This window comes from Caretta caretta, chromosome 10 (genome assembly GCF_965140235.1).
Source record: "Caretta caretta isolate rCarCar2 chromosome 10, rCarCar1.hap1, whole genome shotgun sequence".
In the NCBI taxonomy this organism is placed as follows: Eukaryota; Metazoa; Chordata; order Testudines; family Cheloniidae; genus Caretta; species Caretta caretta.
Window position 1 is genome coordinate 38,364,642 of NC_134215.1, and position 21,339 is coordinate 38,385,980.

Sequence of the window (21,339 nt, forward strand, 5' to 3'; positions counted from 1 at the left end):
ATCATAAATTAACTAGATCCCCAGAGTTGTCAGTTAATCTGCTTTTGGAGGGCAGCACTCATAATTACTGGTCACCAGCCCACCCTTCAAAACACTCTTCAACTGTATATGGAGGATCTGTTCTGGTCCTGGGTCAGTAGACAGGAGATTTAGAGAGAGGGGAGCAACTGGGCAAGAGAGAGAAAAAGATGAGACAAATATCCACTAAAAGTGAAAATAGGGAAGAAAGATGTTAAAAAAAAGATTTTTGGGGGGGATGGGGAGATCACATGAAGCAAATTAGTCTAAGGGAAAATACAGACACTAAAGAAAGAAGACTGAATAGATGCACAGAAAGGAAAAGTGAAAGAAGAAAAAAAAGGAGATATTAAGTTATTTATAATTTTTATAGAAAAATATGCTTTAGACATCATTTAACATTGGTGGTTTAGCTGGTTCTAGCAACACCACAAAATATTAATTATTTTCTATCTTTGGAAAGGAAGGGAACAAATAGCTTCTCTCTAGTTCTGACCTCTTTTGGATGGTACAGATTACCCTCATTTTCTTTCTGAAAAGAAAAGCAGGCATATTCTAGGCTGTGATTATCAAGTCCACTCAAAGGGGTAGAGTATATTCCTTCAATGGAATAACCACTGAGTTTACAGCAGTGCTTGAAAACTATCAGCTCTATTCTAAGAGGAGTATCCCTCATGCAAAATAGGAAAATAACTTTTGATACCTCTTTCTGACATTACTAGGAATCAGCTATTTCCACTTCTGAAGTCATCACAGCCACTACCCTTCCAAACATTTATCCTGCTCCCAAAACTTCCAATCCCAGCAGGACTGGTTCTGAGGAAGGATGCTGCACAGAGAACTCACTCTGAAGAGGTTAGCATTTTCAGGACTTTATACACTTCATCTTTCTAGGTGTTTTATTTCCCCTCTAAGAATAATTTGTGCAACAGCACAAGTGAAAACAAGACCACCTTACACTGAAGAGTTTTGAAAACATTAAAGAGACTACATTTCCCAGCAAACGGCAGCGTTTGTTCATTGGGGTTTTTGTTTTTCTTACCATCTGCCACACTGATGAAGAAGGACAACCCCTCCTGGGGTCCCACTTTCAGAGGCACTCCGATTCCAGCTTTTCTCCAGTTAAACATATCCAGGGCTTTCTCATCACCACTCACCGCTGCTTTGGCTAGCTGTACCAGGTCCCTGCAGGCAACCAAAAGGCATTTCATTTCCAGCTCCCTACTTGGCACAGGACTTTTTAATCCAGAAAAAATGGATGGGGATTCTCACTAACAAAATATGGCAACTATTCATGATGGAGAAATCTTTCACGCTCAGCTCAGCAGAGATATTGGAATCCTCAAATGTATTCAATATGATTTAATCTCTATCATGACTTAATATTGTTTCTTGCTTATAGAAGGATATTCAGGGGGTTCCCAGTATACATCTCCCCCTTATCCGTTGTTTCGCATAAGGTCGCTCATCAATAGGGGAAGTGTTCCGATTCACATCGGTCCCACATATCAGTTATTTGCAGTACTGTGCTGTAAGTTGCAAACAACGGCTATGCAGATCAGGAGCAATGTGAATAGGAACATGTTCCCCTATTGAAGAGCGACATATATGCAACAGATCTGCATAGCCATGGGTGGGCCGTGGCCCACCCACTTAACATCCAGGCCCACTGCCTCAATCCTGGCTCTACTTCCACCCCAGTGCTTGCCCCACACCGCCCACCTGGTGCTCCAGCCGGGGAGCAGGGATGGAGCACGGGGGCTTGCCCAGTTCCAGAGCTCCAGTCGTGGAGCAGGGTCGGGGGCTTGCCCCACTCCGCTCAACCGGCCCTCCTGACGGGGAGTGGGGTCGGAGCACAGGGGCTTCCAAGCCCCCGACCCCCGCTCCCTGGTCAGAGCGGGGCAAGCCCCAGTGCCCCAACCCCACTCCCTGGCAGGAGTGCCATTTTTCGGGAGCCCCTGGCCAGAGCATCAATTCCCCCCAACCCTGCAAGGCCGGCTGGAGACAGGGGAGAGGCGGCCAGATTGCTCCTACCCCTCCGTTCTCCTGTCATTGCACACCCACCCAAGTATCCCATCCTGTCTACGCCAATGCTGTACCAGCGGGTCCCCAATATAAGTCATTTTGGTATCCAAGAACACAAACCCAACGTATACCGGGGACCCACTGTACATTTAAAATCATTGTATTTAGTATAAATCACATCTGTTAACATGATCACAGTCGTGCTGCCAGTCCTCTGAAATATCAACATTATTGCTTGCTGGAGATATGAGAGCCAGCAGCAATGGGGAAGAGAGGAAGGGGACCTGGATCTGTGCAGAGGAAAGGGAGTCAGCAGCAGGAGTTTGGAGAAGGACCTGGAACCAAAGGAAAGGCACAGAAATAGCAATGGGAAAAAGAGCTTAGAAGAGTGCCGGTGGGGGGGAGGGGAGGGAGGAGAGAGATGATAGTTGGAAGGAAAGAAGAGGAACAAAGCCTGGAACCATACATGTATAAGGGACCTGGCAGGGGAATGGGTTCAAGAGGCTATCTGAATAGGAGGAAGATCTGGGACTGGAGGGTGAGGAAGAAGTCAGCAGGGAAGGGTGCTGGAAACAAGCCAGAAGGTGTGTGCTATGGGATGGCAGTCGGGGAGAGAAACTAGGGACTAGGCAGAAGGGTGGTCTGAGAGCTTCTCTCTAGGCTAGGAGAGAGAAGGATCTGGTTGTAGGAGAGAGAGTAAGGGACACTCATAGTGGGGTGATATAGGAGGCAGCAGGTAATTGTGCTTTGCATCTAAGGCAGATAAGCACTACCAATGGCTGGAGCAGTTAGGCGGAGCCACTACAAGGTGTGTGTGTTTGGATTTCCATGGGATCTCTGAATGCATCCAATGAAGTGAGCTGTAGCTCACGAAAGCTTATGCTCAAATAAATTTGTTAGTCTCTAAGGTGCCACAAGTACTCCTTTTCTTTTTGCGAATACAGACTAACACGGCTGCTACTCTGAAACATGGGATCTCTGTGCAACAAACCTAATAATAAGAAATCCCCAACCCTAAAGAGAGAGAATGTCTAGCAGAGTTCCGACTGGGGCATTTTCACTTACTCGCCAGGAGGTGAAGGCCAAAAGATACAGTGAGAAAGATACTTTCCATACTCATGTTTCAATAAAGGGAGGCCCTGCACTCGACCCCGCTGGTCCACTCTCCATAGAACCATGACTCCAAGCTGGAAGAATTACAAAAGAGATAGACCTTCTTTGCAAACAGATAATAATAGGAGACAAACTACTCAATGGACATTAAATAATCACTTCAGACAATATGCTTTTACTGATAACATGGTATTTTTCTCTTATTTAGTACCTTTCATCTTTTTTTTTTAATATGTAGGTAAGATTACCTCCCTTTCACAGGTGGCTAAAACTTCAAGTGACTTTTTAAATAATGGCATTTCATTATTTATTTAAAATGAAGCTGTCTGGAAAAGTGCCTTAATTACTTCCATTCTTAATTAAAAGGACATTGCTAAGGCTGGTAGGCCTAAAATTGGACCAACCTTGTTTTGTTCTGCACATGTGCACCATGACACATGCACTTGCACGTACTCATCATACCCCATACCCCATTTTTCTTCCTTGTGAGCAGTCAGGTTACTAAAACTAACAAGAATCCAGCTCTAGAACTCTTGTTAGTTTCAATCCACTGCCTATTTTCAAGGTCAAGCAGGCAAACAAAGCAAAAGCACTCATGATCAGAGAAGGTCATTATCTGTGGATTTCCCAGCACAGAAGAGAGAATTTTAGAACTGTTGCAATGCTTTAAAAAAAATCATCAGGGTGAGGGTGTAGTGAGGACTGATTCATTTTTAGGATCAGAAGGACATTTTAAAATGACAGTCTTAGAAGTTGAGAGAACCATCAGAGAAGTTAAAAAAGAAAAACACTCATTGGATCATTAGTTACGTAGTCCACGTCACAGGAGTCAACGCAAAATTGTTCCTCAGAGCCCATTTTCTAGCATTTCATCCAGCCTAGTTTTAAGTGTCTCAACCAAAGGGCCTTCATTATTTCTCTTGAGAGACTGTTCCACAGTTTAACAGAGCTCACTGTCAAAGAGCTTTTTTCTGATATTCAGCCTAAACTTTCCCTTTAATTCCCATTATACCTGCTCGCTCCACCCAAAACCATATTTCACCTCGTCAAGTATTTGAAGGCTGCTAGCATGTTTTATTATGAGAAGTTATAATATAAGCTTCTGAAGCTTGAAATCTCCCATTATGAAACCAGTTTACTGCCACCTTTATGTAGCCATTTGAAATACAGAGCTTTTATTTACTCTCTTCTCTGTCTAAACAACATACAACTGCTTCTCCCTCTCCCCCAGCCATGCATATCAAATAAGTAACACCACTTATGGCCCTCCTGCTATCTAGAAAAGACGTGTCCAAAAGTGAATGCACGTTCACAAGCACTATACATGTGTGTATGATGACAAAACAGTGATCCAACTGCACAAGCTGCATGAACTCAGTAGCATGCTGCCCACAGCACCTCTCCAGTCCCATAAATGTTTAAATCACAGGAACATCAAAATCTAATTAACTAATTTAAATGAAATGCTTGGCATTGCAAGATTTAACAATGACAACGTTGTTGGGCTCTAATTCTCAAGAAATGCATTTCAACAAAATATATCCCTTTATCATAGAAAGTATATTAGCTTCTAAACAAGAGAGCCAACAATTGATAAACAAAATAAGTCTGAGTTGCTGGTTCTGTTTTGACCAAGAATACAGGCAGACATAATGATTCAAGTACGGGTATTGTGCTGAACCTTAGACCCGGACCAGTTTTTGCAAACTGGCAGAGAGTTGAAATTGAGAAGAATTTTGCAGTCTGAAGCACTCCAATTTTGTATACCTATCAATTTCAATCCTCTGCCGAGTGGAAAAATGGAGCAAACAGAGAAGCAGAGGAACAATGCAGCATGACATGTACATTCACAATCCCAAAAAGCTGATTTATGATACCAGCTTTGCAGCTGGAATTTTAAGAGTATTTATTATTTGTATTATGGTAGTACCTGGAGTGCCCAGTGGCAATTGGGGACCCACTCTGCTAGGCAATGAACAAAAACAGAATAAAAATGTATAATTTAAACTGCAATCTCATTTCATTAAGACAAATTACAGTGAAGGGTTATTAGGATTTATTTTATTTTATTTTTTTAATATACTGTAAGTGAATTTAGTCCTTGTAGTAAGGCGGTGTGGCTCCCTGCTGCCCCAGAGATGGACGACCCCATCCAGAGGCCGGGGTGGTTGGAACTAGGGAGCTCTGAGCCCACCCCTCAGAGGGTCAGGCAGCAACCCGGAAGTATAAAGGCTCACCCTCAGAGCTCACTACGCCTCCAGCCTAGCCCGTGACTGGGAAGCCCCTGAAGCCCAACGTGCACGCCAGGACTGGCCCAACTTGCCCTGTGCCCGCTACCCGGAGGAGTTGCTGGACCTGCCCTGTGCCCGCTACCCAGAGGAATTGCCAGACCTGTCCTGCGACCGCTATCTGGAGGAGTTGCCGGGCCTGCCGCTTGCCCGGTATCCCGAGGAACCCATGGTGCTGGACCCCTCGGAGGACTCCACCGTGACTCAGGAAGTAGCCGGGGGACAGCCGACCCTAGTCTGGCTGTAGCACTGCTAGAGCCCACGTCAGTGTGTTGCGGCCAGGATCCCCACTGACACAGCAGCAGATCTTCTACCACTGCTAGGGCTCTGGGCTGGGACGCAGTGGAGTGGGAGGGCCTGTGTCCCCTCTGCCACCCAACTCATGGGTGGCAGTCTCCCCTCTCCCAAACCATTTGGAGGCTTGGGCCTACTGTTACGCTGAGCCCTGCCTGAGGGCCTGAGCTCCCGACTCATTACTGCCCTGCCCTGACCTAGGGCCTGGGCTCACTAATGTTTGTACTGTTACTGCTTTAGTATTATTGTGCAGCCCCTGCCTGAGGGCCTGAGTCATTATTGCCCCACCCTGACCTAGGGCCCCGGCATAACTGTACTTACTTTCTGCCTCCACAAGAGCCGCCAGCGAAGACTTTTGCGGCCAAACTAATTCCCCAATCCTCAGCTGGGTGTAGTGAGCCAGTGTGGCTCCCTGCCCTGGCTAGCCCCTTTACAGTCCTCATGAAAATGAAAGATTAGTAGTACTGGTATGAAGCATAGCACAGCACTTCCACGTAGCTCTTCCATCGCATCTCACCAAAGGTCCAGCATATAGCATGGTTCTGAAGCCATACAAGTGACCATATAATTCTCCTCTTACCTTTACGTTATCAGAATCTAAGCTTTAATTTTTAAAAACAAAATCAATATGTATTCTGTTCTTTAGGTTGAAAATATTATCCAAATGTTTACCAATGCAGTGGTTTCTGTTCAAGTGTGCAGAGAACCCAAAACAGTAGCTGTGAGACTGTCGCTCTCAAATGGTGGTCTGTGGACCACTGGTGGTTCAAGAGTTCTGGCTGGTGGTCTCTGCTAAGTAAAAAGTCACATGTTGCTGGTTCTACTTTCTTTTTTCCCCCAACTGCTTCTATAAGCAACCAAGCCCCTCGTTATAAAGGGGAGCCCAGATGCCCATAAAAATAGCTGGAAATTTCTCCCATATATGTCCTGAGTTGAGGTCATCTTTCTGCTTGATGACTTGACACACCTTATTTTCAAGTCAGATTGCTCCTTCCACCCCTAAAAAGCTCATGACACCTTTGACGTTTTAGTAACATCAAGGAGGAAATGGGGAAGTGTAATGGGCACAAAATTCCCTAAGACTCATGACTCTCACTTCATGACCAGATTTTTATCCTTCAAAGTATACGTTCTCCCCCTTTCCTTTATGCCACCCAATAAATGGGTTTATCCACTGTAATAAACCCAGATCTCATTCATGTTCTATTGATTCAGGTCTCCTCATGTATCTGATCATGCCCCCATGGTTTACTTCAAAGCACCACAGGAGAATAAAAGAAAAGGAGTACTTGTGACACCTTAGAGACTAACATTTATTTGAGCATAAGCTTTCGTGAGCTACAGCTCACTTCATCGGATGCATGCAGTGAAAAATACAACAAGGAGATTTTATATACACAGAGAACATGAAACAATGTGTGTTACCATACACACTGTAACGAGAGTGATCAGGTACGGTGAGCTATTACCAGCAGGAGAGAGGGGGGGAAAAAAAACCTTTTGCAGTGATAATCAAGGTGGGCCATTTCCAGCAGTTGACAAGATTGTGTGATGAACAGTAGGGGGAAAAATAAACATGGGGAAATAGTTTTACTTTGTGTAATGACACATCTACTCCCAGTCATTATTCAAGCCTAATGTAATGGTGTCCAGTTTGCAAATCAATTCCAATTCAGCAGTCTCTCGTTGGAGTCTGTTTCTGAAGTTTTTTTGTTGTAATATTGTGACTTCTAGGTCTATAATCAAGTGACCAGAGAGACTGAAGTGTTCTCCAACTGGTTTTTGAATGTTATTATTCTTGACGTCTGATTTGTGTCCATTTATTCTTTTACGTAGAGACTGTCCGGTCCGGCCAATGTACATGGCAGAGGGGCACTGCTGGCACATGATGGCATATATCACATTGATAGATGTGCAGGTGAACGAGACTCTGATAGTGTGGCTGATGTGATTAGGCCCTATGATGGTGTCCCCTGAATAGGTATGTGGACACAGTTGGCAATGGGCTTTGTTGCAAGGATAGATTCCTGGGTTAGTGTTTTTGTTGTGTGGTGAGTATTTGCTTCAGATTGGGGGGCTGTCTGTAAGCAAGGACTAGCCTGTCTCCCAAGATCTGTGAGAGTGATGAGTCATCCTTCAGGATAGGTTGTAGCCTTGATTTTTTTTTCTCTCCCGCTGGCAATAGCTCACCTTACCTGATCACTCTCGTTACAGTGTGTATAGTAACACCCATTGTTTCATGTTCTCTGTGTATATAAAATCTCCCTATTGTATTTTCCACTGCATGCATCCGATGAAGTGAGCTGTAGCTCACGAAAGCTTATGCTCAAATAAATTTGTTAGTCTCTAAGGTGCCACAAGTACTCCTTTTCTTTTTGCCCATACAGACTAACACGGCTGCTACTCTGAAACCTGTCATTATGCAGGAGAATCAAAGAGAGCCAAAAATGGCTAAAAATATTTTTTTTTCCCCCAAATGTTTACTAGGGAGAGAATTTTTTTCTCTTCATAGTTTAATGTCAAGTCAATCTTTGCTTCCCAGCTAGTAGCAAAGCCTGGAATCTGAAACTAAATTGTCTCATTAGCCTCTGCCTGGGGGAAAATATTTGTGGAAGAATCATAGAATATTAGGGTTGGAAGAGACCTCAGGCAGTCATCCAGTCCAATCCCCTACTCCAAGCAGGACCAACACCAACTAAATCATCCCAGCCAGGGCTTTGTCAAGCTGGGCCTTAAATACCTCTAAGGATGGAGATTCTACCACCTCCCTAGGTAACCCATTCCAGAGCTTCACCACCCTCCTAGTGAAATAGTGTTTCCTAATATCCAACCTAGACCTTCCCCACTGCAACTTGAGACCATTGCTTCTTGTTCTGTCAGAGAATTGGAAGACAAGATTGGAGCTCTTGAATAAAAGTATTTACTCAGCCAAGGCCGAGCTAGTCTTCAATTTGCTTCCAAACTCAGACATGAGTACATCAAGCTGGAAACGGAGCAAGCACAAAGCTCGTTTCTATGTGCCAATGCTCGTGGCTGCAGACAAGGGATAGAACTAGCCAGCTTTCATCATGGCAACTGGAGATGACACAGTAACATTTGTACCCATGAGATTTACTTGTTAAGACATCTTGGTATCCTTTGAACCATTCTAATAGCCCAAAGCTTTTGCCTTTTGCTGTAAAAGCATTTGTTTCATAAAGACAGTTTCACTCAAGATACTTATACAAAACACCTAGACCTTTCCGATACTATCGAGCCATCAAAAACTGGAAGTTATCCAAGGTATTATGTACTTAGAATGTACATAAAGAGCTCCTGATCCTCACTGGTTGCTGCTCAAGTTTTAAGAAGTATTTTCAGTGGTTCTTGGAGCCTAAATTTGAATTACTGGGGGCTGGGCATTCCCAGATGAGGACACTAGCCTACAAAGCTGCTTAAAGAAGATTAGGCTGAGGTCAAGTCTCCCAATCTTTGAGACACAGCACTCACCTCTTTCTGCACGCACTCTCTTATAGTCCCGGTAACATGCATCTGAAGTAAACCACCTACATTTAACAGATTGTAGTTAAGCAGCATTGATATCCAGAGGGAAAAAAAGCCAATTTGTTTCCTTTTCTTGAAGAATTATATGTAAATAACAACAATAAATGGATATAGCCAGATAGGGGAGTACAAGTTAACAATGAGACAACAGTGGTCTGCTTGATAGGCAGTGGTCTCTGCACATCAGCAATCTCACCATTATCAATCTCACCATTGTTGCCCAATTTTTCTATATGCAAATGGACAATTCGACTGTGGCTTTTATCAGTCAATTTCTTTGTCAAGACCACCAAACATAACAGAAGTTTTACAGCCAATAATTAGATCTATGCTTTTTCATTGATTCATACTGACAGTAAAAGCTGAAATCTCTGGAGAAGCGCTGTCTTATCCTAGGGAGTGTCAAAAAAGGTCACAGAAAATAGACAAAAGGAATAGCATTTTTCTTTTTTGACTCAGGAATTGGCAAAAACAGAATCCAGTATGAAAATTTAGCAGTCAACACTGAATATCAATAGATAATTCCTCATTTCGCTACATAAAAAAGCAACCAACTCATCAAGAAATGAAGATTAATGTATTTAAAATATATTTCCACAACACATTTCCCCCCCACTAGAGTCTTTTTGCTCTTTGCTCCAACTAAAAATACACTAATTCTAGGAACACTCAAGAGTTTTTGCTGTGTTTGAGGGAGGGTCACTCTACAAAAGGGGAGGAAGGATATGGGAGGGCTCGTCGTAAAGACACTGGACTGGGACTAAGGAGATCTGGGTTCTATTGCCAGCTGTCACAAACTTCCTAGGTGGCCTCAGGCAAGTTACTCCACTGCTGTGTGTCTCTGTTTCCATATCTGCAAAATACTACCAAGGAATATGTTGTGAAGTTAAATTCATTAATATTTAAAGGGCTTAGGTACAATAGCAATGAGCACTGTAGAAAAGCCAATAAAGTTGGGGAAATCCTGATATAAACCCATTTCCATTCCAGAAGCATGTAAAAAAATGGTTACCTACCTCTCGTAACTGTTGTTCTTCGAGATGTGTTGCTCATGTCCATTCCAATAGGTGTGCGCACGCGCTGCGTGCACAATCGTCGGAAGGTTTTTCCCCTAGCGGTACCCGTTGGGTCGGCTGTGGAGACCCTTGGAGTGGCAATGTATATAGGTCCCTGCCGACCTGCCGCTTGTTCAGTTCCTTCTTGCCGGAATACTCCAACAGAGGGGAGGTGGGCGGGATTTGGAATGGACATGAGCAACAACAGTTACGAGAGGTAGGTAACCATTTTTTCTTCTTCGAATGATTGCTCATGTGCATTCCAATAGGTGACTTCCAAGCAGTTTCTCTGGGACAGGGGTCGGAGTTCAACTGGTTGCTGAGTGCAGGACTGCCCTGCCAAAGGCTGCATCATCCCTCGCCTGTTGGGTAATGGCGTAGTATGATGTGAAGGTGTGAATGGAAGACCACGTTGCTGCTTGCATATGTCCTGGACAGGGACCTGTGCCAGGAATGCTGACGATGACACCTGTGCTCTCGTGGAGTGCACCATAAGCGGAGGGGCTGGAATTTTTGGCAGGTCATAGCAAGTCCTGATAAAGGATGTGATCCATGATGAAATGCGCTGGGACAAGATCGGGAGCCCCCTCATCCTTTCTGCAATTGCAATAAAGAGCTGTGGTGACTTACAAAATGGCTTTGTGCGCTCAATGTAGAAAGCTAGAATATGCCTAATGTCCAGGGAATGGAACATGTGTTCTCTGTTACTGGTATGGGGCTTAGGGAAGAACACAGGTAAAAATGTCTGGTTCACATGAAACTGGGAGACTACCTTTGGCAGAAATGCAGGGTGAGGGCGTAGCTGTACCTTGTCTTTATAAAAGACAGTACAGGAGGGCTTGGAAGTCAGCACTCTGAGCTCAGATACCCTTCTGGCCAAGGTTATGGCCACCAGAAAGGCCATCCTCCAGGAAAGGTAGGACAGAGGGCAGGTTGCCATGGGCTCAAAAGGGGGCCCCATGAGTGTGGACAGGACCAGGTTGAGGTCCCACTGGGGAACAGGTCGTCATACCTGGGTATAAAGTCTGTCCAAGCCCTTGAGGAACCTGCCTACCATGGGATTACCGAAGACTGACCTACCTGCTGCCCCCAGGTGAAAGGCCGAAATGGCAGCCAGTTGTACCTGGAGAGATATTGCCAATCCCTGCTGCTTAAGTTGTAACAGGTAGTCCAAAATAAGGGGAATTGGCGCTAGCTGCAGTTCGGTTCCCCTCTGCAGAGACCAGATGGAGAAACGCTTCCACTTTGCCAGGTATGTGGCATGAGTGGAGGTTTCCTACTTCCCAGCAAGACCTTCCTCACTGGGTCCGAACACTGAAGCTCAAGAGGATTCAGCCATGGAGTTTCCAGAGGGACTCCAGATTGGGGTGTTGCAGACGGCCATGGTCCTGTGTGATGAGGGTCAGGCACACACGAAGCGCTACTGGTCTGTCCACTGAGAGGTTCAACAACATGGTGAACCAGTGCTGGCAGGGCCACGCTGGCGCTATGAGGTTCAAGGAAGCCCCGTCCCGATGAGTCTTGAGGAGGACTTTGTGTAGAGACCGAAGGGTGAGAATGTGTACAGCAGGTGACTCATCCATGAAAGGTGAAAGGCCTCCATGATGGAGCCTGTGCTGTGGTTCAGGAAAGAGCAGAACTGCTGACACTATCTGTTGCTCTGTGTCGCGAACAGGTCTATGTGGGGAATGCCCCACTTCTGGGAAATCGAGTGCACGATGTCCAGCCTGAGAGACTATTCGTGACCGTGAAACTCCTGGAACTGAGGCAATCGGCTAGCTCATTTTGCGCTCCCGGAAGGTGCGATGCCTCTAGATGTATCGAGTGGGCGATGAAAAAATCCCACAGCTCAAAGGCTTCCTGGCACAGGGGAGAGGAGCGAACACCACCCTGTTTGTGTATATAGAACATGGCTGCAGTGTTGTCCATCAGCACCGACACACATGCACCCTGCATAGAATATCAGGGTTGGAAGGGACCTCAGGAGGTCATCTAGTCCAACCCCCTGCTCAAAGCAGGACCAATCCCCAACTAAATCATCCCAGCCAGGGCTTTGTCAAGCCTGACCTTAAAAACTTATAAGGAAGGAGATTCCACCACCTCCCTAGGTAACGCATTCCAGTGTTTCACCACCCTCCTAGTGAAAAAGTTTTTCCTAATATCCAACCTAAACCTCCCCCACTGCAACTTGAGACCATTACTCCTCGTTCTGTCATCAGCTACCACTGAGAACAGTGGTATCTGGCTATATCCATTTATTGTTGTTATTTACATATAATCCTTCAAGAAAAGGAAACAAATTGGCTTTCTTTCCCTCTGCAGGCAGGCCTGGAACACTTGGCATGCCAAGCAAACAGCCCTCAGCTCCCTTACGTTGATATGCAGCAATAGTTCTATGTGGGACCATAGACCTTGAGTTCTGATATCGCCCAGGTGCGCTTCCCAACCAAGTGCCGAGGTGGCCGTGACTAGGAATAGTGTAGATTGGGGTTTGGCAAAGGGTACTCCCTCACAACTTGTGGTTGCAGCCACCAGTGGAGAGACTCGAGGGGGGTGGGTAACTATTGCGTCCAGCAGGTCCCTGCCCGGCCTGTGCACCTGCGCCAACCACGCCTGGAGGGGGCCGAAGGCGTAATCCAGCATGCTGGACCACGTATGTGCAGGCTGCCATATGCCCAGATAGTTTCATGCAATTTCTGGTCGTGGTTGTGGGAATCGGCAAAGATTTTCAATAATGTACGTGAGTGCTTGGAAGCACAGCTCAGGCAGGAACGCCTTGGCCTGCATGGAGTCCAAGAGAGCCCCTATGAATTCTATTCTCTGTGTCGGGGCCAGTGTGGATTTGGGCACATTCAATATGAGGTCCAGCCTGTGGAATGTGGCCCACACCAGAGACACATGCTCTGTGGCCCGTGCTTGCGACTTGGCCTTGCTGAGCCAGTCATCTAGGTACGGGAATACTTGCTCCTGATGTTTGTGGAGGAAGGCTGCCACAACCACCATACACTTGGTGAATAGCCGGGGGGTCGCCGAGACCCCAAACAGAAGCACCCTGAACTGATAGTGCTGGCCACTGACCACGAATCTCAAGAATCGTCTGTGGGCCAGGATAGCGGATATATGGAAGTACGTGTCTTTCAAGTCAACGGCGGCATACCAGTCCCCCAGACCCAGGGAAGGAATGATGGTGGCCAGAGAGATCATGCGAAACTTCACTTTCCTTATGAATGTGTTGAGGTCTCGCAGATCCAGAGGAAATAGTGGGAATAGAACTCCTTGCCCCTGAACTCCTGAGGAACCTCCTCTACTGTCCCTAAAGTGAGAAGTGATTGCACCTCCTGCAAGAGGAGTTGTTCATGAGAAGGGTCCCTGAAGAGGGACGGGGAAGGAGGGTGGTAGGGAACAGAATTGGATAGAATATCCCACCCCTACCGTGCTGAGGACCCAGCAATCTGATGTGATCTGGGACCAAGCATGGTAGAAGTGGGAGAGTCAATTCACAAAGGCGGGATGAGGCTCTGAGACTGAAACTGATGCTCCATGCTCGGGCGCATCTTCAAAAGTTTGGCCGAACCCTGGCCTTAGCCTGAGGAGGACTGTGGTGGATGTCTCCTATTATTTCTGCCCCATCTCCTTGATGGGTCTCGCCTAGGAAGCCCAGAATAGAAGCGGGACGGGGGCTGAAGCTCAAAAGGCTTTCTTTGAGGTGCAAGGGTGTGGATCCCCAAAGACTTCAGGGTCGCCCACGAGTCCTTAAGGCTGTGCAGGTGAGAGTCCGTATTTTGGGTGAACAGGCCCACACAGTCAAAGGGGAAATCCCGAGCTGTGTTCTGAACCTCAGGTGGTATCCCCGACACCTGGAGCAACACACTGTGCCTCATTGTAATGGCCGTGGCCATGGTCTGAGCCGCCGAGTCCGCCGCGTCTAACAAGGCCTGGAGGGAGGTTCTGGAGACACCATGCCTTCCTCAAGGAGCGCGCTAAACTCCTTGCGTGAGTCAGCCAGGAGCAACTCCTGGAACTTTGCCACTGAGTTCCAAGAGTTGCAAGCATAGTGGCTGAGTACCGCTTGCTGGTTGGCCACTCAAAGCTGGAGCCCTCTGGTCAAGTAGACCTTTTCGCCGAAAAGGTCCAGCTTCTTTGCGTCCCATGACTTAGGCGTGGGACCCGGCTGTCCTTGCCGCTCTTTATAATTTGCCACATCGACCACCAGAGTCCCCGGTTGGGGGTGCGTGAAAAGATGTTCACGCTATTTTGTGCCACAAAAAGGGGGTCTTTCCACTCCTTTAGCGGTGGATGGTATAGAAGCTGGAGTCTGGCAGAGCACCTTACTGGTGTTTTGTATTGTTCTTATTTGGGGCACGGCCACACCCTAGAAGGACCCTCCGGGGCAAGGATGTCCACCATCAGGTCAGACTCCTCCATGACCTCTTCTGCCTGGAGGTTGAGGTTTAGGGCCACCGTCCTAGGAAAGTCCTGGTGTCCCTTGGTGTCCAATGCCGGTAGGGTGCTCGGAGTACCTGTCACCACCTCGCTTAGTGAGGAGGAGGTTCGTAGAACAGGGTCTTCCTGCTCTTCTGGCTCTCTGGAGGCTGGCTGAGGTACCTCAGAGCCTCCCATGACTGGAGGTGGCTCTAGTGTCACTGATGGCGCTGGTTCGGGTGCTGCGCCTGAGCATGACAGCCCAGAGTCCCTGTCTTGTGCAGGGTCCTTATGAGCCCTGGGGATGTAGCGAGCCCCTCAGGGTGTTGCTGAGGGAGGGGCACAGAGTGCTGATGTCACCAATGCCGGCCTGGAGCCCTGACCCTGAGCCTGATGGTAGGCCCCCAGGGTCCAAAAGGGCCATTGGACTGGGCCCTGCCACTGGGGCAGCCAGGCGACTGCCAGTGAAGATGATTCCACTGGTCTGCGGTGCCAGGACTGGGAGTGGCTGCGTCGAGAGACAGAAGACTTGGCGTCTGACTCGGATGAGTAGTCTGTGCCCAACCACAGGAGGGCGGAGCCCGACAGTGCTGGAGAGCAGTACCAGGGAGATGGTGAGCAGCGCCGTAACATCATAGGCGTGCCACGATTATGAACCAGAGGTGGTGCCGCCATCGGTACTGCAAAGGGTGCCGGAGCTACATGCAGTGCCGGGACAGACACTGCTGGTGGCGCTGCCAATGCCACTGATGCTGCCTGGGCTTGTGGTGCCGTGGCTCGCGCTATCATGGCAATGAGGTCCCATGCTGCCTCGTAGGTATCCGGCGTGGAGGGAAGTCATATTCTCCCAAGTCAGGGAGGCCACCAGCACCGGACTCGACAAGCCACCTGTTGGGGCCGGAGTCAATGGTGCCAGGTCTAAAGGTCCAGACCATAGCTGTCCCGCCAGAGGACGCACCCCGCTGGAGTCCCCTCATGGCTTCTTGACAGGGGAATGACTCCTGTCCGCCTTCTTTTTCTTATGTAGCCACGGGGACCGTGAGTGGCCTTACGAGTCTGGGAGCAGCACCCGTGCTCTTTGGAGTCCTTCCTCAGTGCTGGGACATCCCGCACTGTGGCGGGGGCGCTGCGCACCGATGATGCCGGTGCTGCTTCTGGTGCCGGCTGTGTGCTGATGGCCGAGTCCATCAGGAGGAGCTGCAAACTATAGTCCTTCTCTCTCTCAATCCTGGGTCTAAAGCTCCTGCAAATTGGGCACTTATCTGTCTAATGGCCCTCTCCTAAACACTTGAAACAGGCAGTGTGCGGATCGCCTGTGGACATAGGTTTCACACAGCTCTGGCATGCCTTAAACCCCTGCGACTTAGGCATGCCCTGGGGAAACTAGGGCAGGGGGGAAGCCCCCCAAAGTAAGTCCAACTAACTACAAACTACTATATAACAACTATATACAACGAAGAAAAGGGAACCACTTTAGGTAGGCACTTGCAAATGCATCACTGGCTGTAAGAAGGAACTGAGCAAGCGGCAGGTCGGCAGGGACCTATATACACTGCCATAAAGGCGCCACTCTAAGGGTCTCCACAGCCAACCCGACGGATACCGCTAGGGGAAAAACTTCTGACGATCATGCAAGCGGCATGCGCACACACCTATTGGAATGCACATGAGCAATCACTCAAAGAACTAATACTTACTATGATGAAATTAGACTCATCTTTTCCTTGAAATTCTCCCCCTACATTAATCCATTATTGTTAAAAATCCCACTCTCCTTCTTCATCGCCAAGACTCATTATACAGCATCAAGCACACTGATGGCATGTCAGTTTTGCTACTTACCCTATCACCAGACACAAGGCGGGTACCATTAGTACTCCAGTTTAGGACAGTAATTTCGGCATTATGGTTGGGGGGTACTGTGTGGTGCTCTTTGTCCTGTTTGTTAAGCACCACCACTTCCCCTGTCTCCCAGCCCACTGCCAGGATCAGTCTGGATGGGTGCCAGCTAAGAGATGTGGCCCGAAAACTCCTTTCAGTGTGTGAATCAGGCACATGCTCTCCCTGCAAATGGAAACAAACAGACCTCATTACAGGGCTTTGGGATAAACTCTCTTCCAATTCAACACATATCTGCCCTCCACCAAATAAGATATTTTCTGCCATAGAGACAAGATAAGCATAGACCACACTGCAGTAACATCTGAAGTGGACACACACAAGACATTTCTTTCCTATGTTGTCCACAAGTACTTCACATGTATAAATATTTGTTTTTAAAAAAGTGACATATGACAATTATTTATGAACACACACAATATTGGTATTAAAAATCTCTGCCTCACTTTGCTTTTCTGCTCAATCTTCTCTCGGTACATATGAAGAACTCTCACTGAAACTAAAGAAACTTTGATTCATGTACTGGGGATCGAGAAGGTTTCTACCAGGACTGAAGATACAAGAGAATACTTTTGCCAGTCAGGGGGGTGATCGAATATTTTTCTATAGGCCAACTTCTGTTGGTGAAAGAGACAAGCTTTCAGGCTACACAGAGCTCTTCTTCAGGTCTGGGAAAGGTACTCAAAGTGTCACAGCCAAATATAAGTTGGAACAAATTGTTTAGCATAAGTAGTTAACACATATTCTCGGACCATTCAAGGTGAAGTGGTTCATTAACACACCTCAGTTATATGACAAAAGAGGTTAGTGAGTTTAAGGACTGCCTATCTTCCTTCTGGACTATTCTTGAATTCTCATGTTTGAGCAAAAAATATAGTTTACACTCTATGGTACTATCATTTTAGATGCAGTTGTGATAAAAAAAATAAATAGCTGTAAAAGGAAGATCTGCCTATTTCAATTTTACCTTTAAAGTAGTACTGAGTGTCAGTGAATGCAATGAGTAATACTAAATGAGCAATATGGTAATAATAATTAACTAACTGCATTGACTTATTTGGTCTGAAGATTATCCACCTTCAAAATCACCATCATTTTCTATAGTTTCAGAGTTATCTGCCAATGATAATGTTTCAGTCAAATCATGTATGTCACATAGCCACAGTATATCACCTGCAGCAAAAAGAAAAAAAATCTCCATCATCCAGAAACAACCATAGATAAGTTAGTGATAAGAACCAGCAGATTACAAAAAGAAGTAATTGATGAAAAAATTGCCCGGTTTGTTAATGCAACAAACTCTCCTTTCCTAATTGAGAACCCACACTTCATTAACATGGTTCAGTCATTAAGACCAGGATACAGTCTACCCAACAGAGCAGATGTCGCAGGCAAATTGCTGGATAAAGTGTATGAAAGAGAAATTGAGCAGTGTACAAAAGGACTAGAGGGTAAAATTGTTAACCTGAGTCTTGATGGGTGGAGCAATGTCCACAATGATCCTGTTATATGTGCTTGTGTGACAACAGAAAAAGGGAATGTCTTCCTTACAGAAACAATTGATACATCAGGAAATGCACACACAGCAGAATACTTACAAGAAGTAGCAGTAAAAACTATAACAAACTGTGGGAAAAAGAATTCAAATGTCTAGTATGCAGCCTGGTCACAGACAATGCTGCAAATGTATCCAAGATGAGAAGAAATTATTTAGAAGAGAGTCCCAAGCTAATAACATATGGTTGCAGTGCTCATTTGATGCACCTCCTAGCCAAAGACTTCAGTGTCCCAGAAATAAAGGCTAATGTTGTTGAAATGGCAAAATACTTCCGTAACAATCACTTTGCAGCAGCTGCTCTGAAAAAAGTGGGAGGAACCAAGCTAACTCTCCCACAAGGCGTGCGATGGATCTCAGAAGTGGACTGTTTTGAGCACTATATCAAGAAATGGCCTAATCTGATGACAGTTTGTGAACAAAATCGTGAAAAAATAGATGGCACTGTCACAGCCAAAGTTCTCAACACTGGACTTAAGAGAAATGTTGAACACATGCTGAGTGCCCTGAAGCCTATTTCTGTAGCCTTGAACAAAATGCAGGGAAATAGCTGTTTTATTGATGACGCTGTTGAAATTTGGAAGGAACTGAGTCAGATCTTAAAAAGAGAAATATGCAATGACAGAGTTAAATTACAAGCATTAAAAAAACGAATGGGACAAGCACTATCTCCAGCTCATTTTCTTGCAAATATTCCCAATACTCGGTACCAAGGTCAGACCTTAACTGCTGAAGAAGAGGAGTTGGCTATGACATGGACATCCAGCAATCATCCCTCCATAATGCCAACTATAAAAAACTTCAGAGCTAAGGGTGAACCATTCAAGAAATATATGTTTGCTGATGATGTTTTAAAGAAAGTCACACCAGTGGACTGGTGGAAGTCACTTAAGCACTTGGATTCAGAGACTGTTGAAGTGATTATCTCACTTTTAACAGCAGTAACTTCTTCTGCCAATGTAGAAAGAATATTTTCTTCCTTTGGACTAATTCATTCCAAATTGAGAAATCGTTTGGGACCTGAAAAAGCAGGAAAGCATGTTTTTCTTTTCCAGACCATGAACAAACAAGAAAATGAAGGTGAAGACGACCGACTTAGCCACAGAAGCCAATATTTTAAGTTTCTCATGTTGACCTGGCTGACATACTCGATTACATTTTTGTTGTTTTTTTTAATATGTCATTTAACTATTTTAATTAAAAACAATTTTAACAAAAACAAACCTGATTTTAAAAAACTTGAATGTTTACATTCAAAAATTCATATGCTTGTTTTGTTAAATTATGTTTGCTGTTGAAGAAAAAAAAATCCAGAATACATAATGTTGTTGTTTTAGTTAACTAAAACAATTTAAATTCTGTCTGATGATATTCTCCTCCTAATACAGCATGGCAAGAAAATCCTTCAAATATTAATGATTAACCTGTTGAATTGGAGATAGTTCACCTCCCAATGACTTCATAAATATCTGCTTCAGTTACCTTTGGTAAATGAAATAACCAAACAATCATTCATTTTCTGATATAGCTGTAAAACTAATCTGAAAAGTTTTCAAAATAAATCACTTTTAAAATGTATAGTGTGTACCTTCTAAAAATGAAACCCACATCTATCTCTGAGTTGTGAAGAATATAAATTAAGGTTATAACAACCAACAAGAATGCACTTTTATGTAGAAATCCATGATTAAATTGTATCTTCCTGACTAGTGATTTAAATCAAATCCACCATGCTTGAGAAGTCTATAAACAGTTCTCAGGGGGAAAAAGAAAGTCACTGTCCACACTAGGGAAATCATTCTAGAACTGCAGTAAGCAATAACTATAACACGGACAGATCCTATATGATAAAATAATCTGACTCGAGCAAGCTGGCTCAGACTCTGGGTGGAGAAATTATTCTGTTTTTTACATTCCCTGATATTGAGAACACAGATTCAAGCCGAAACCTCAATAAATATTTCCTTGGTGCTGAATATCCCAAGATAAATTTTGGCTTGGTGTTCACAAGAACTAAGTATGCATCCATTTCACTGAAATTTTTTCCCCTTAAATCAAACTAATAACTTCTCAAGCTACATTCTTCTTGCTTTGCCTATTTATAAATTTCAAATATTGCCAATGGAAATATTTTTTCCTTGGTTTGTGTGTACACAGGAAAAAAATCAACATTTACCAACATTTAGTGATAAAAATCCAGTTCTTCCAAGCCTAAGCCTAACAGCTTTAAACTTAATAGAGGCTAAATCATAATATACTGATTGTCATCTTGGGACATGACATGACGTACATCAACATACCATGGATTAAACATTACATTTGGCAGGTAGAGTTGCATTTCTCATTCTATGACCATTGAGTAGCCCCTACATCAACAGTATGCTGGCAATCAGCTCAAAGAAGAATAAAAAAGCCAGTAGTCTGTAAAACTCAAGGTGGTGTTTCTGTTTTTTAGATCCAACTAATTCATGAGGAACCCACTACTGACTTCAGGAAAGTCTAAAATTAATTAATTTGATATGCCATCAATATCACTGAACATTATGAGCATCAAAATTGATAGAGAAGGATTCCAGGAATATAAATTAGCCTTCAAAATATATGTATTTTGAAAAACCTGCTAAACTTCATAATTCTGTTCCACCACAGATATAACAGCTATAAAGAGATCACAGCAAAATAACATCAAGACCAAAGTAGAAGTTCCTGAATGCTTACCTGTTCCAAATAGATATCCACACTGCCTCCAGATGTTGAGCTAATGGAAGCAACAGCCAGGAGTGGATGAACAGGGTGCCAAGTTATGTGGGAAGGGGACCCAACTGAATCAGGGACTTCTATTCTGTGACCAACATACAAAGCCATAGTGACATACACAGTCCTAGGCAGTGTTCAGATCTCTGCAAGGAAAAAACAAACACACATACATTTCTAACAGTCAGTTTAAACTAAGAACTAGGCAAAATTGAAGAAACATATTGCCCTCTTCACTGTACTATGGTGAAAATAAAAAAAGTGAAAATGACATTTTGGTACAACCTTTAGGAGCACAGAAATTTCCATATTGAAATAGTCCAGTGGTCCATGTAGGCCAGTATCCTGCCTCCAGCAGTGGCCTGTACTGGAT

The 21,339-nt window shown here is 45.0% G+C and overlaps 1 protein-coding gene across 6 annotated transcripts in view; it reads right to left on the reverse strand.

Annotated features, from left to right (window-relative positions):
* IFT140 (intraflagellar transport 140) overlaps positions 1 to 21,339 on the reverse strand; it is a 252,984-nt gene that overhangs the window by 218,736 nt on the left and 12,909 nt on the right. For 5 of the 6 annotated variants that reach the window (XM_048868016.2, XM_048868013.2, XM_048868015.2 and 2 more), the window contains 4 exons: positions 20,931 to 21,112; positions 16,601 to 16,822; positions 3,109 to 3,230; positions 1,061 to 1,203 (listed from right to left, as the gene is read on the reverse strand). In XM_048868016.2, coding sequence (XP_048723973.2) covers positions 1,061 to 1,203; positions 3,109 to 3,230; positions 16,601 to 16,822; positions 20,931 to 21,077 — 634 coding nt within the window. In that variant the 5' untranslated portion in view covers positions 21,078 to 21,112. The remainder of the gene's footprint in view (positions 1 to 1,060; positions 1,204 to 3,108; positions 3,231 to 16,600; positions 16,823 to 20,930; positions 21,113 to 21,339) is intronic. The other variant, XM_048868017.2, reaches the window with a different exon arrangement.